The sequence below is a fragment of the Physeter macrocephalus genome, chromosome 10, assembly GCF_002837175.3.
Source record: "Physeter macrocephalus isolate SW-GA chromosome 10, ASM283717v5, whole genome shotgun sequence".
Taxonomy (NCBI): domain Eukaryota; kingdom Metazoa; phylum Chordata; class Mammalia; order Artiodactyla; family Physeteridae; genus Physeter; species Physeter macrocephalus.
In genome coordinates this window covers 80129467-80144934 of record NC_041223.1, presented here as the reverse complement: position 1 = coordinate 80144934, position 15468 = coordinate 80129467, and the positions used below count along the sequence as shown (strand labels likewise).

At 38.9% G+C, this 15468-nt stretch overlaps 1 protein-coding gene across 1 annotated transcript in view; it reads right to left on the bottom strand.

Moving 5' to 3' along the window:
• ADGRB3 (adhesion G protein-coupled receptor B3) overlaps positions 1-15468 on the bottom strand; it is a 792587-nt gene that overhangs the window by 26473 nt on the left and 750646 nt on the right. Inside the window, exons 25-27 of the mRNA XM_024133055.1 lie at positions 6439-6534; positions 4747-4786; positions 83-726 (exon numbers count right to left, since the gene is read on the bottom strand). Of these exons, the coding sequence (XP_023988823.1) occupies positions 83-726; positions 4747-4786; positions 6439-6534 (780 nt within the window). The remainder of the gene's footprint in view (positions 1-82; positions 727-4746; positions 4787-6438; positions 6535-15468) is intronic.

Below are 15468 nucleotides of genomic sequence, written 5' to 3'. Positions count from 1 at the left end.
ATTTCTTATCCATTAATCAATCAATCTATCAGTCTATCATCTATCTTTCAAATATCAAAGGAAGGCTTGTTCCATTGCTTACTTCTAAAGAACTCATTGATATCGTTGATCCAGTTTCACTTCTCGATAATCCCGCATTTTCATCCAACTCAGAGGCCATGAAGTTCTTCACAGCTGTGCGAGGCTCAAAGGGCAAATTCTGCATATGTTCCTGGGGTGCGAGATGTTGCTCTAAGTTCATATTGAACTGGTCCATGACAGGAGGATTCATGTTGAATTCAGGATTCACTTTGTAGTGCAATAGCCTTTCGTGGGGCAGGGTTTCCATGCCAATATTCATTTTGCTTTCTTCTTTCATTGATGGCTGGGTATTAACAGAACTTCTGGGCATCACAATATAGTCACTCTCCATCATTCTTTCTTGAGGATGGACGATGTCCATATCCGCCCCTCTCAAGTTATCATCCGTACATAAGTACACAGTTCTCCGCAATTCACTGTTCTCTTTTTTCAAACATTGATTGCCCAGCTCATTCATACTCATGGGCATGTGCAGACCTGTGGGTTGCTGAATAATGACTTTGGAAATGACGTTTCCAGGCAATGTTGAATAGCTTAGCCCTTCAGGGTTCGTTCCCTTTTCCTCTTCATCATCATTTAGAGAAATCCTGGAGAGGGTGCCTGTTATTGTTGCTGCTCGGCAAGGACCAATATCCTTGTGAAGAACTGTGAATTAGAACATAAAAGTAAATAAAAGAAAGCTAATGCACACTTACCGATTACTATTGTATTCTGTTGTCCCTCATTTTACTAAACATTGTCCTTAATAAAAGAAAAATTATTAAAAATTACACATCTATTTTTTGCACATGGTCCAAATTACTCAATCACTCTGTGTTGATTCTGATATGCTCTGATATCAGGTATGTGGGTTCTCAGGTAGCCCACAGATAGAACATATGGGAAAACTGATTAACAGACTTTCAAAAATCTCAGTGCCCTAACCCTAAATAACTCAGCCTAACTTTTCAGGGGAAAGGCAGATTACCAGAGAAATTTTCTCCATCAATCTACTGCAAAGGGCTTTATAAAATTATGGATATATTAACAAGAGTTTGACTTTTTCTTAAAGGGTTTTCCCCTAAAGTATTCTACAAGTTCTACTCATTAAAATACTTCTTGAGAGAGGTAATCAATGAGAATTTCATCCTACTACATCAGAAATCCCTTCAAACATTATGGCCATTGAAAACTAATGAGCATTTATCTGTGAAGTCCATATGGTCAAGTAGATACAGGGTTCAAAAGTATTTATCATCTTCAGTTCCATGCAGGAAAAGTAAGGCGTTTTTTAACAAGATCAATCCATCAGCTCCAATGTCCTTGAGGGGGTATTAAAAGTGCCAACTGACTTTAAGCAGAAAAAAGCTGTATGAGCCTCTAAAAGAAAACCTGTATGATAGCAGAAAAAACTGTATGAGCCTCTAAAACCTCCATTCCATTTTAAGCCTGCAAAATAATGACTTAGAAAACTTAAAAATGCATGATAACTTGTAGTAAGAAAGAGAACAAAATGAAAACATAAACCACACCAAGGAAAAACCAATCAACAGAAGAGTTCAGAATTTTTTTTTTTTTTTTTTTTTGGCGGTACGCGGGCCTCTCACTGTTGTGGCCTCTCCTGTTGCAGAGCGCAGGCTCCGGACGCGCAGGCTCAGCGGCCACGGCTCACGGGCCCAGCCGCTCTGCTGCATGTGGGATCTTCCCGGACGGGGGCACGAACCCGTGTCCCCTGCATCGGCAGGCGGACTCTCAACCACTGCGCCACCAGGGAAGCCCCAGAATTCTTTATTAAAATATAGTTTAGTTTTTTCTCTTTTTTGCCTCTCTAGAAAGAAGAAAATCATATTTTATGTGTAATGGAGGCAGAATGACTTGAAGCCTGCTTAGTTGTGGACAGCTGTCGGTTTTGAGGTCTGAGAGAATGAAGTTCTGAAGATGTATTCTTGGTCATGGTGGTGCTGAAAGCACACAGAACAGCACTGTGTGCGAGCTGGTTCAACATGGGCCCCCTGTGCTGCCCTAGTAACAAGCAGAGCCATTGCCATTGAATGTTTCGTTAGGCATAGGTAGCTATAAAGTATTTGGTTTATTATCTCCTCATGAAAAGTCTCAGACATATTCAATTTTACCCATTATTATCCAGTTTTCAAATAGCATCGTAATTATTATGCATTAAAGCAGAGTTTGCAAAATAGAAGATTCTGAATGCCTTTCCCTATTACAAAGAAGAGAAGCTTTCAAATTAATTCAAGACATGCATCATTCATGTAATATCTTTTATCTTTAGAGATACTGTATTTAATCATTGTATTAGGTCTCTTTCTTCTTAGTTATTCAAGATGTTATTCACCTATACTCCAATCAAAATTTTTATAAAAGAGCAGAAAAAACCCCCCAAAAACAAAACAAACAAAAGATGTTAAATCTACATCGCATATTTTTTATTAATCCACAATTTGGTGTGACTTTTTATATTTAACTATAATGTTTAAACAGTAGAATAATTCAGTTTTAAAAAGTTATTTCCAAACCTCTTAAAATAATAGATAGGTAATGAATTGTGGTTGCCAGGAACAATTTACTTGAACATATTCAGAGATAAAGTATGTTATATTAATAGATTTAGTAATATTCCAAATAAAATACCTTAAAATATCTCCAAATTCAGGGAAGAATATTTCTAATCCTTAACTGTAGGCAAAAATTAATCCAAAATTTATAGCAATACAATTTGAAGGCTAGTTATGGGAACCTATTACATTTTATTAGGGACATATAATTTTATACTTTTATGAGTATTTTGTAAACTATAAAGTAAACCTTGGTACTGAATATTGATTTCATAATCTGCATTTGTATAAAATATGTTTAGTTTGTATGAATGTAATATGATTTGTAGTTATAGTAGCACATTTTTATCAATGATACAGCTATCTTTGCTGAAAATTTGTATATCTTAAATCTTTGGGGAACTATAATTCTTCTTATTAAGTAGTGTCGACCCTATATGAGAAATTTAACTGTTTCTTTGACTTACTTAAAACGGATATCCAAATTTTGAATATAAAACATAAACAAATCGACACCACCTACACATACAAATGTGATGTTGAAGTAATGGGACTTTTGAGAGAAATTAGTCAAGTTGTGAAGGGCAAAATGCAAATAAAACCAAGACAAAGCAAAAAGCACCTGAATATTTTTCATAATCAGATATACGCTCCACCCTTTGGGAAAGTGAACTTCAACAAAACTTAGAGAAAGATTATTCAGAGACCAGGAATTGAGACTTTAACACTGAATATACATCAACATGGAAGGAAATCTTTAGAAAAACACAGGGGAAAGTTCCTGATAAGCTCAGCTAAAAAAGGGCACAGACAGAAAATGAAAAATTAAAAGAATTTTTTTCTAATAAAATAATGATACTGGCCTAATATTAAGAATACTAAATCTCAGAATACAATGAATCTGTGGAAAATGGGTCTTTTAACAAAAGAGAACAAGATGAATATAACTCCTTTATTTGTAAAGTTTGGATGAAGATTTAGAGGGCATTCTTATCAAACTTTCAAAGGCCAAACAATTTCATATGGATAGAATGGTAACCTAAAACCAGTAAGATAGTAGCAAATAGAGATAAATGCAAAGGCTAGATTTTTCATCAAGGACAAACAAACAAACAAACAAAAAAACCCTGGAACCTTTACATATTGTAGACTGGGAAATCCCTGACAGCTACTACAAAAAGTCTTGGGGATTTTAAATGATAATCAGTTGACACTAGTACTGTACCAGCTGCTACGAAATCAGATGCAAAGCGTTAATACAAGGAAAGGTCCAACTGTGATAAATGCTGGCTAAGTGTGGGCAGCATAGTTAAAACCTGGGCACCATAATTTCAAATGATTGACACCTGGGGCACCATGTCTGCCTGGGAGGATGCTCTGAGGAATGAGTGAAGAAACATGGTATTTTTAGTCTGGAAAAAAAAAAAAAAAAGACCTAGATTGAGCTAAGTAGTATTTGCTTTCAAATATTTGGATAGTTTAGTGAAGTGGATATTCACTCTTATTCTCAAAGGCACCACGAAAACCAATGAATAAAAGGTTAAATAAGGTATATTTTGTCCCAATATAAAGGAACATTATTCATCTACTCTTGGTGGGTGTCCACAGGCTGGAGAACAGACTTTGGGAACACTGTCCCTGAGATCCAGCTCTCTAAGACGCTGTGCTCATGCTCTGAAAATACAGCAACAGCAACAAAGCTGTGATACACACACACACACACACACACACACACACACACACACACACACAATGGTATTTCATCCTTCCAGCATGGAAGATGAAACCGAGGCTCAGAGAGACATCAGCTTGACTGACCTTACACCTAACAACCAGTAATAGGTGGATGGAAGGCTTCTGTCTCCAAGTCAATGCTTTCCTGCTCCCAATCAACCATTTTCACTTCCTCGCATTCCCCATTCATATTCTCCCTCTCTCTCATTCCCTCCCCCGTCTCCTACATCTGCTATTACAATGCTTCCAGTTGAAAGACTCAGTTTACACATTTACAGGAATATGTGATGGGTAAACCAGAGCATTTTCTTTAAAATCAAAAATCATAAAAATGATTCAACGTCTAATGATTATATTTTCAAAATTCAAATATTCTTACCTGATCTACAAGCAATGTCTACATCCTTTTCAAAGTCTGTCTGTAACAAGAAATAATGACATAGAATCGTCATTTAATGAAGACCTCAAGTGACTTTTACTGACCAAATTATCTGAAGTTAACAAATATCTGACTAGGAGATACCAGGATATTGTTTAGTGCAAAGGAAGTTTATAAAGGAATAATCAAATTGTTTTCAAGAGTATTTTCTAGAGACCACATGTTGGATAAAATCAATGGAAACATGGTGTATGATTTTAATAAGGCAAAAAAATACCCATGGTCATCTAACACCAGATGTAAAAAAACAGAATTTCAAGGCAATTCCTTAAACCACAATAAAAAGATTGGAATGTGAAATATTATGAAGATACTTAAATAAATGTCTTTGTTATTTATATTTTATGCATTCATTTTGAATATATTGTTTGTAATGCAATATCTTACAATACAGCTTTGTCAAATCCTTAATAGTCAAACTAGGCTCTTCTGATGATCCATTTTCATGCAAATGTGACAGAAGATTTTCAGGCTTAGGAATTAAAATTGAAGATTAAACAATACTAATCTGGCCTAGAACCTGCTTAGAGTTTAGTTCCATCCTCATATATTCCCCCAAACTTTTACTGTAAACAAATTAGTTTATTTTTTATTTTTTGCGGTAGCCGGGCCTCTCACTGTTGTGGCCTCTCCCGTTGCGGAGCACAGGCTCCGGACGCGCAGGCTCAGCGGCCAGGGCTCACGGGCCCAGCCGCTCTGCCGCACGTAGGATCTTCCCGGACCGGGGCACGAACCCGCGTCCCCTGCATCGGCAGGCGGACTCTCAACCACTGCGCCACCAGGGAAGCCCAAATTAGTTTATTTTTTAATGGTGAAATTAAATTAGCCCATCTTAATCAATATTTAGATTCAAGATATCAGTATTTATCTGTTTTTAATAAGGAATTAATTATTCCTTCTCTTGTCTTAGTTACTAGTATATCATTTAGAATGTTTTTGTGTTGCCTAACCCAAACACATCGATAATAAATCAAGCATATTACTAAGAAAACTCTAAGCCATGACGTTAATGACACAGTTTAAACCTTATTTCATTTCTAAAATATACGGAAGTGGTTATGTGTAAAGTACCCCTTATCCCAACAACAATCAGAGCTCATGTACAATGGTTGGTCTTCTTCTGGGAGCGTGTCTGCCCCTCATGCTTTAGGGCAGTGGCTCTCGTCTTGGGCTGCCCCCTGGAGCCACCAATGCCTGGGTTCTATCCCAGGATGCTGGTTTCCTTGGTCTGGAGTGCGGCTCCTCTGAGGAATCTGAATGGGAAGCAAGGCGAGAACCACTGCAGGTCTCGCTTTAAGACCAGATGTGCAGGTACCATCCTGTTCTGATCTGTAAACAAACATGATCCTGTGGACACACTGTTAACCCTAACTCTGTGTGAGGACGAACATACCCCCCAGTGTCGCCCAGAAACCCCACGCTCAACACATCAAGGGTCCAATAACAGATCCAGGACTCCTAACCAGTCCAGACAGAACCGTCATCTGGTATCAGAGTTCCAAGCCTGTGACCGAACTACAGTCAAAGTCGTTCAAAACAGAATTTTGATACTATTTTATGACTCAGAATATTTGCTTATTCCCTTGAGAAATCATGACTGAATCAAGACTCAGAGGGGAATTAAAAGCTCACCATGATTTGAGCATGCCCGTTAGGAAAAGAACTGGAAGAATCAGCATTGATTGGGTCCTGACAGTTTCTCAATCGGCATCTAAATGCATCTTGAACCTGTGAAAAAAGGACAAACATTCATTTTCTTCTCTCTTGGTAATCACCAGATACTGTCTATATTGGCAATTGACTGAGAACACCATTATCACTGTTTTTATGATCCAATACCCGTTTTGTTTACTTGGTGCACCTGGACTTTGGTCCATGCCCGGGGAATTCATCATTTGCCATCATCTGTAGAGGGAGGTGCTGGGAACTCCTCAGCTGTCCCGATGCCTGTGTCTGGCTCAATACTAATCATTCTTGCCAGAGGGCAGGATTATTTCCACTGCTACAAACAATATGCCTGTCTTTCAAGGGGGATTTACTATTCGGTATGGCATAATCTTCATAACAGCTTTAAACATTGGGAAAAATGAGATGACTCAATGATCTGTCGACCAAAATTGATCTGGGATTTTCCTTTTATGTCTTATGTAACGCATATCGGGGAGACCATTTCTTGTCTTGCTTCAAGTACTATGTGCCCTTATGTGCAAACAACAACAACAACAAAAAAACCCCACACACAATGAAACAAAAAGATAACAAAAACTACTCTGTTTCTGGTTGATTCTCGTGGAAAAAAAAAAAAAGGCCACTTAGCAAAGCCAAACTTCCTTAATATACATTCACAACTGGATTCTGAGCAAAGAACAAACACATCACAAGGAAATTCGAAGAACATTAAATGCTTTGTTAGCAGCACGTGGATAAACCTGAATAGATGCATAACAAACACACATCAACCGACAGCTACTCTGATGTCACGGTACCTCTGTGTCAGCTGGTGCCTCCACCTCCTGCGGCTCATTAGGCCCCTAACAAGCTTGCCGGTGGGGCAGCACCATAAGTTAAGTCAACGGCAATGTCATTTGACGAGTATTTGGCTTTTCTGACTTCACATTATTGTTACTCCCCTCCTTGTTTATTATCATCTATCTTATTGGGTTACCAAACAAAGCACAGATGATGTGGCATTCCTTCTATTTTCCTGAAGCACCATGGTAGGGGCCACCAAGGGAAACATAATGATGTCCAGTTTTGCAAAGCACGTATATAAAATATCCTGTCACGGGTTGTGAGATGTGCATAGTTTACGTATTGGCCATAAAAAACCCTGAGCCTATTAAGCTGTTTTCAGCTCCTCTCACCCATTTCAAAAATTCGTTAGCAGCCTCTTTCCCAAACGGCAAGATGTGGAAAGTGACATGGAGTTTAGTTACCACCACTGAGCCCTGGCTGCAGTTCCATCAGGAGACCTCTGCCCACGTGGTGGATTTCTCCCCTCAGGTTCTAATCTTGGTGATGCAACCACTATGGCTGTGAATTAAGCGGGGGGTGGGCTCCATATTCTCTGACCCTTCCATTTTCTGATTCTAATATTTCTTTTTTTAACCATTTTTTAATTGAAGTATAGTTAACTTATAATGCTGTGTTAGTCTCAGGTGTACAGCAGGGTGATTCAGTTATACATATACATATATATCCTTTTTCAGATTCTTTTCTGTTATAGGTTATTACAAGATATTGAGTTCCCTGTGCTATACAGTAGGCCCTTGTTGTTCATCTATTTTATATATAGTAGTGTGTATATTCTAATATTTCTAAATCTGGAACTTTCTGGAAAAAAAGAACAAGGAGTTGTCTGATACAACCGGGTGAGGTAATTTCTTATTTCCTCTTTCAGACATATCAGTAAAAGTTCAGGTTCAGTGAAATTTAGTCTGATCATCTTTTCCTGAAGAACTGGATGCATATTTGGAACTAATTCATCCAGCTTCTCCCTTGGAGGAGACATGGCATGGACAAACTAGACTCTTTAGAAGCGAATGCTTCATAGATTAAGAAGTCATAGCTGTGAGTCATAAAGCAATAAAATTAATAATCAGGAGATCATTGTACACTAGGGTAATGCGTCTCCTGTTTGCCAGATGATCTCTGTTTCTGTTACACAGACATTTGCAATTTGGGGGAAAACTCTAAGAAAGTATATCTGTTTTACAAAAAAAATTCTAAGAACTAATGTCAGAAAAATAGGGACTTGCCAATTTTCTGTTTGTGCCCCGAGGCAACTGTTAAAGAAGCACACACTTTATAAAGGAAGATAAATAATACGTTAGAAATGTTGCCTTCCAGGAGCTTGTCACATGAATTTGTTTCAAATCTGCTTCTGAACACCAGCATCCATAAAATATGAAAGGCGGCCCTTGGTAAAACGAAACATTAACTCTTGCTCACCAGCTACTCTATTTTCAGGCCTTCAGAGTGCAGTTGTCAAGGATATTTTTGTCTGACAATGAAATACGGAAAAGCAACTCCTCTAAGTTTCTCTTCAAAATCCACTCTCTGATTGCTTGAAGGAGATATAAAAGAAATCTCTTTTTCGTAACACACACATACAAAATCGATACCTTAAACTACCAAACTCCCAAATATGACAATGGATTAAGGGCATTTCCATACTGGAGAATGATGTCAGCTACATGAATCAGTCAATGCTAGTCACAAGAAATATAAAACAGAAAAGCATAAAAACTCTACAGTAAATTCAAGGTCATTTTAATGGTCATATAAATGCCATGATTTAAGTGTTGGTTTCCCTGACACTTTTGTGCCTCTGTTCCTTCTAATTCAGAAAGATTTGCAGGAGAAATTCCTCTGTTTGATTAAAAAAAATCTTAAAAATGCATTCAGGCAATCTAGCTGAACTAGCCTTAAATATTTATCCAACACTGACAGGAAAGCATGATTACGCTAGATTTTGTACTGTGTACCATTACCACAGAAAAGGGTGTTTCAAGCAGGACAGTAGGTGGAAAGTGCATCTGCAGCTATTTGAAAACATTGTGATAACTAAATGAATGTTCTATCAGGTAAACAAAGAGACTTTTATCTTTGGTGAACTAATGTGTATTGTACTTATGGAGAACAACTAGAAGTTTTAAAAAAGCAAGCCTACAAGGACCTTAATTCCGAACAAGGAGAAAGCATAAAAACAAACAAAAGACAGAATCTCGATCTGGCTATTGCATGCTGAAATTAAAATTTTCTGTGCCAAAAGTAGCATTTACAACACTGGCCAATAATAGTCTTGGTGTCTTTCTTGTCTTGTGATTAAGACTGAAGAAAAATAACTGTTAGAAGATTCAGATATTTACTATTTAAGCTCCTTAAGCTGACTGACTGTTTGTGGAGAATGAGTCACTTATTTGAGGTACCAATTTAATTTAAAATTTCTTTTTAGATATTAAAATCATTATACCTGAATTCTTCCAATATCAATCATGTTTTAAACTTATGTAGGACCAGTAAATACAATTTTTAAACAAACCCATCTAGAATAATTAAATATTTAACACCAATTTTAGCACAGTTAAAATCTAGATTTCACAATGTCCTCTCTTTATAATACTCTGCCATAGATCCTTCACCTTGACGTCAGACAGAGGGTTAAAAAGTATCGGGGGTGTAGCAAAGAATTGATATGTGAATAGCCCTGGAATATTTAGGAGACTTTAAGGAAACCTGGTATCATGTTGTGAAATAAAAAAGAGTGGCAAGAAACATCTCCAAAAATAAGGTGAGGTGACCATAATATGCTAACAGGTTGTCTTCTGAAAGGATCCTGCCAGGCACCACCAAGGTTATCCGGACCAGATCCTGCTGGGGCTGCGCTAAAATCTCCTGAAAAAAGCTATCAACCCTTTTCCTGTGGACAGATTCCTGGATGAGACCAGAGTTCAAAGAGATCCACAGGGCGTGTCTCTCTCCTGTCCCTCCCCTAGGGACAGTGATTCAGTTCCTCTCAGCAGCAGCCAGCGAGATCTTCTCTGCTGGGCCCCGCTCCGAAGACAGCTGGCAATGTCACTGTGAAAGTCGGTGCCAGATTTAGAGATTGCTGGGGAAGAGCATGGAGCATTGCTTGGCAGTGCTGCAATTTAGAGGAAGCTTCAGGAGAGAGCTGCACTGTTTGAAACAGGCTCTGTATTTAGCTACAGACCCCAAAGCTTCACCTTTTAAAAACACAGCTTTACCTCCAGTTTTTCTTCCTGACTCCCCAATTCCAGAAGATCATTTTAAGCAAAGAGAAGAAATAAAGGTACATTCTTGTAATTTTTTTGAGATCGTTAGCTTGGGAGGAGAGAAGTTTCTTAAATGTTCTGGTTATTTTCTGAATCTAATATCGACTATTGTTCCTATTGATTCACATCTGTACAAATGGCTTTTTAATTACGTGAAATTTCATATAATTTCACCATTAAATGAACAAGGGTGTTGTCAATTTCATGTGTAAAATACCAATTCACAGAAGCACCATGAATGACTGCACACTATTAAAATATTATTTGACCTCTCTGATAGCAAAGGAAATGAACAAAAATGGTTTCTCATTTGCTATATGTTGAAGGGAAAATATGGACTTGGGCCCCAAATTTCAGTCCTAATGATTTTCTATCGGAATTCTCTAACACCTAAAGGATCTTTCACTTAGTCTCAAAATTGTCACAGCTTTTACTCTTTTTTGTATCAGATTTGGGGGTCACATAAGCTGCCCCAGACAGCATTTCACATACATGATCTGAAAAAATGTAACAGTATTTCTTCGGCATGCAGAAGAGAAAAGAAGGAAAGGGAAGTCATACACCAGCCACCTCCACCCATGCCTTCACCGAAGATACTTCATCTTAGCCTTGTGCCATCCACGTCAAGGCAGAAAATAAAAACTTTACTCATGACCTCTTATTTCTTTTATTAATTTTAAAACTTTATTCCAAACATACTCAACTTCCTGTCACCAGTTTAACACTGTTGCAAGCTGGGACGAGAGAGAGGTGAGATTTGCCCTTCCATGCAGCCAGGCACTCCGAAGAATTTTGGGTAACAGAAAGCCATGGCTGGATGCTACCTGGCAGACATGCCAGAGTTTGCCAATCTCTGCCATGAGCTCTCTGTGTCTTAATTTGTTCACTGATGCCATTGTACTAATCTGATTTCATGCTTTTGTTAACCTCCTGTATGGAGTTGGAGAACCACGCATGCAGATTAAGATGGATAGAAATATTCATGACATAATTGCAATTATGCTCCAATCAGGAAAACCTAATCTGGAGTGAGATACAAGACTTATATTTTCCTGCCTAAGAGATGAGATGACTATTGAGTGAAGGGACGCTGGTGATTTCTGGGGAAAAGTATAGAGGGCTTTATATGGTCCTTCCTTGGGTCCTGTCCACGCTCCTATTTAAAGGCACTCTCTATGCTTCCTACCCTCTGTTCCGATTAAAATCCAGCTTTATTGCGGTAGCTTTAGCCATCCTCCCACTTCCAGACACACATTCTATCTTATTAAAAACAAAACAAACAAACAAAATCTTTAAATGTAGTTCTTTTGAAAGCTTCAATTCAGCCCGACCAAGATAAAGCTCTTAGCAACCCACCTCGCTCTCCCTTTAACCCAACTTCCCTCCGAGCAAGGACGAGAACCCTAACGCTCCCCACCCAGGGCAACTCACTCCCTTTCTAAAATCCATTCTTCACGACACACTGTGGCCTCTCACCAAGGCCGCTGCACACCCCAAGGAGAAAGCTCTAAAACATCACTTAGTGCTGTGCCCTTAAGTGTCGTCAGTTCTGCCTTTCTCTTGGTGCTGCAGTCAGAGCCACTAAAAAAAAAAATTCTCCACTTGTGTTATGCCCCTAAGTGCCTCAGGTGGTCTCAGCGGAGAGTCAACTCTCTACCACTCACCACAGGCTTCATTTCTTGGAAGTCGTATGCCCGGGACCCTCTCTCCATTTTCCTCCACTTGAAACTTTCGCTTTCTTAATCAGGACCCCGTTAAGTTCTGAAGTCTCCTATCACGCGCTCCCCCATCTTCAAAACCCACTGAAGCTTCCGTGGTCATGAGTCCTACCTAAATTCCCTGTAGATCAAGCTGGGAGATTCATGTAACTCTCCATCTGGACTTTTTTATATGCAATACGACCTCTTTTCAAATTGCTCTCTAGTTATTTCACCACTACTGGCCTCATTTATTTTTTTAAAATGATTTGGGGAGAATATTGGTTTTCGATGAGATAGCTAAGGAGGCTTGTCTGCTTCATATGGTCACTGTCATGTGTTTGTAAATAATTTGGTTTATCTGTATTTTTATGAAAACAATAAGACGAAATGGGACATTGACAGAAAAAAAAATTGTGGAAGGGAGAGGGAGAAACAGAAAGAAAGAAAAAAGTGTTCATGTTTATTTTCAGCATTTGCTACAGAATCACTTCCCAGGTTTGGATGAAACTTCTGGGACCTCCTCTGGCGGAGCCTGGCTCTCCTGCCAGTGCTGGGGAAACAGAAAAGATGAGCTTGGCCCTATTACTGATGTACAGAGCAGCCCTAGGATCCTCACATACCGATACAACAAAATTATCCATTTAAGTACTTTCCTTTTTCCCTTCCTTTCAGTGAAGGGGTTTTATTTTGTACTACCCTCTTGTTATTTTACCCCTCTGACATCAAGCTGTCTGACTGTCTTAGAGCCAGGCACAGCCAGAGACAGGAGAGTTGAGAAGAATGTACAGGCACCAGGAAAGTGGTTTCCTAGCAACAGGAACTATTTCAAAGCCTTCATAACTCTTGTGCAGTTAGAATTTCCATAGCAATGTGGAGAATAGTAAATAGTGGCTATGTCGCTATGTACCTGTTGCTAATGAAGTCTTCTCAAGAAAAGACGGCTAAATGAAAGAAGCACCTATATTTGTTCTGTTAGATCCTGTCTCATTACGTATGACACGTATTAGCTTCCAAGATCTAGGTTTGTGGCTGAAGGTAATGTGTTGTGATAAATCAGATGGTTTAATTTTTAAAAATATTCTTATTCCCTCTTGGTGTTTTCACTTCTGTCAGTGGCATCTGCTAAAGCAATTCAAAAGAGAAAGGGGCTTCAGAAGAAGACCCTGTACTTCAAGAATACACATTTTGTGAAATTGAAATATTAAGATATCAGCTCTGGAGGTCACAACAAACTGCTAGTCAAAGAATCAATTTGCTTTTTAGAAAAGTGAAATATAATTGAGTTGAGATGGTAGTAGGGTGATCCTTTCTCCTTCCCCTCCTGACTTGAAATAATTTAGGTTTTCTAATTCGACCCACTGAAAGCAAAGCCACTTTTAAAATGGATGAAGCCCCACACACAGCACATTCAAAATGCCACAGTGACAGCATTTCATTTCTTTTCTCCTTAAACTGCAAGGCTCTCTTCCCCTATGTGCAGACCCACCTGCTTCACAGAAGACTGTAAAAGTCAATATGGGTAAAGCTGTTTTTTGTTGTTTTATCTTTGACTTTTTTTTTTTAACATCTTTATTGGAGTATAATTGCTTTACAGTGGTGTGTTAGTTTCTGCTGTATAACAAAGTGAATCAGCTATATGTATACATATATCCCCATATCCCCTCCCTCTTGTGTCTCCCTCCCACCCTCCCCATCCCACCCCTCTAGGTGGTCACAGAGCACCGAGCTGATCTCCCTGTGCTATGCGGCTGCTTCCCACTAGCTAGCTATTTTACATTTGGTAGTGTATATATGTCCATGCCACTCTCTCACTTCATCCCAGCTTACCCTTCCCCCTCCCCGTGTCCTCAGGTCCATTCTCTACATCTGCATCTCTATTCCTGTCCTGTCCCTAGGTCAGGAACCCCTGTCCTCAGAACCATTTTTTTTTTTTTAGATTCCATGTATATGTGTTAGCATATGGTATTTGTTTTTCTCTTTCTGACTCACTTCACTCTGTATGACAGACTCTAAGTCCATCCACCTCACTACAAATAACTCAATTTCATTTCTTTTTGTGGCTGAGTAATATTCCATTGCATATATGTGCCACAGCTTCTTTATCCATTCGTCTGTCGATGGACACTTAGGTTGCTTCCAAAGCCTTTTGAATTCATATTGGATGAATCATTAAAGACTATAAACAACCATATTATGTTAGTATGTATCAAAAAATACACAGAAACATGTTTATCTGTACCCAGTCCCTTTTTTTTTTTTTTTTTTTTTTTTTGCAGTACGCGGGCCTCTCACTGTTGTGGCCTCTCCCGTTGCGGAGCACAGGCTCCGGACGCGCAGGCTCAGTGGCCATGGTTCACGGGCCCAGCCGCTCCGCGGCACGCGGGACCATCCTGGACGGGGGCACGAACCCATGTCCCCTGCATCGGCAGGCGGACTCTCAACCACTGCGCCACCAGGGAAGCCCTGCTTATATACTTTTAAGAAAGAAAAAGACCAGGGAATTCCTTGGCAGTCTAGTGGTTAGGACTCTGCGCGTTCACTGCCGAGGGCCCGGGTTCAATCCCTGGTTGGGGAAATAAGATCCCACAAGCCGCGTGGCACAGGCAAATAAATAAATACATAAATAAATATTTAAAAAATAAACATTTAGCTTAGGTGCTGGCATACAGCAAGAACACCATAAATATTAAACAAATAAAAAAGAAAGAAAGAAAAAGTCCATACAAATTATCTTGAATTATTGTGATGAAAATATTTTAAAGTGAAGAAAGCAGTAGAGCTAAACCTGTATTCCTAGCATCTCCTATGGGATTATCAAGTAGCTTACTAGATTTGAGTCATTATACAATATTTTACAGGTAGCTATTGAGTCTATTTGCTTTGGTCTATTTTTATGAAATGTTTGTTCACAGGAGATAGCAAGGATATGGAAAGATGCCTTATTCTCCTGGACTGTGGTTAATGCTAGGGCAGTGTGATCACAGGTAATATGAGATAGACCCATTGCTAGTGTTGGGCTACACACATTTAGAAGGTCAGAAAGAATTTCTATGAATTCAGTGAGACATCCTTATGATGTGGTCTTTGGGATTTGCACAATTTAAACAGGGTCCTTTTGTTTTTTCAGTAACAATTTCCACTGAGGAACTCTGAAAGAGACTTGTCTA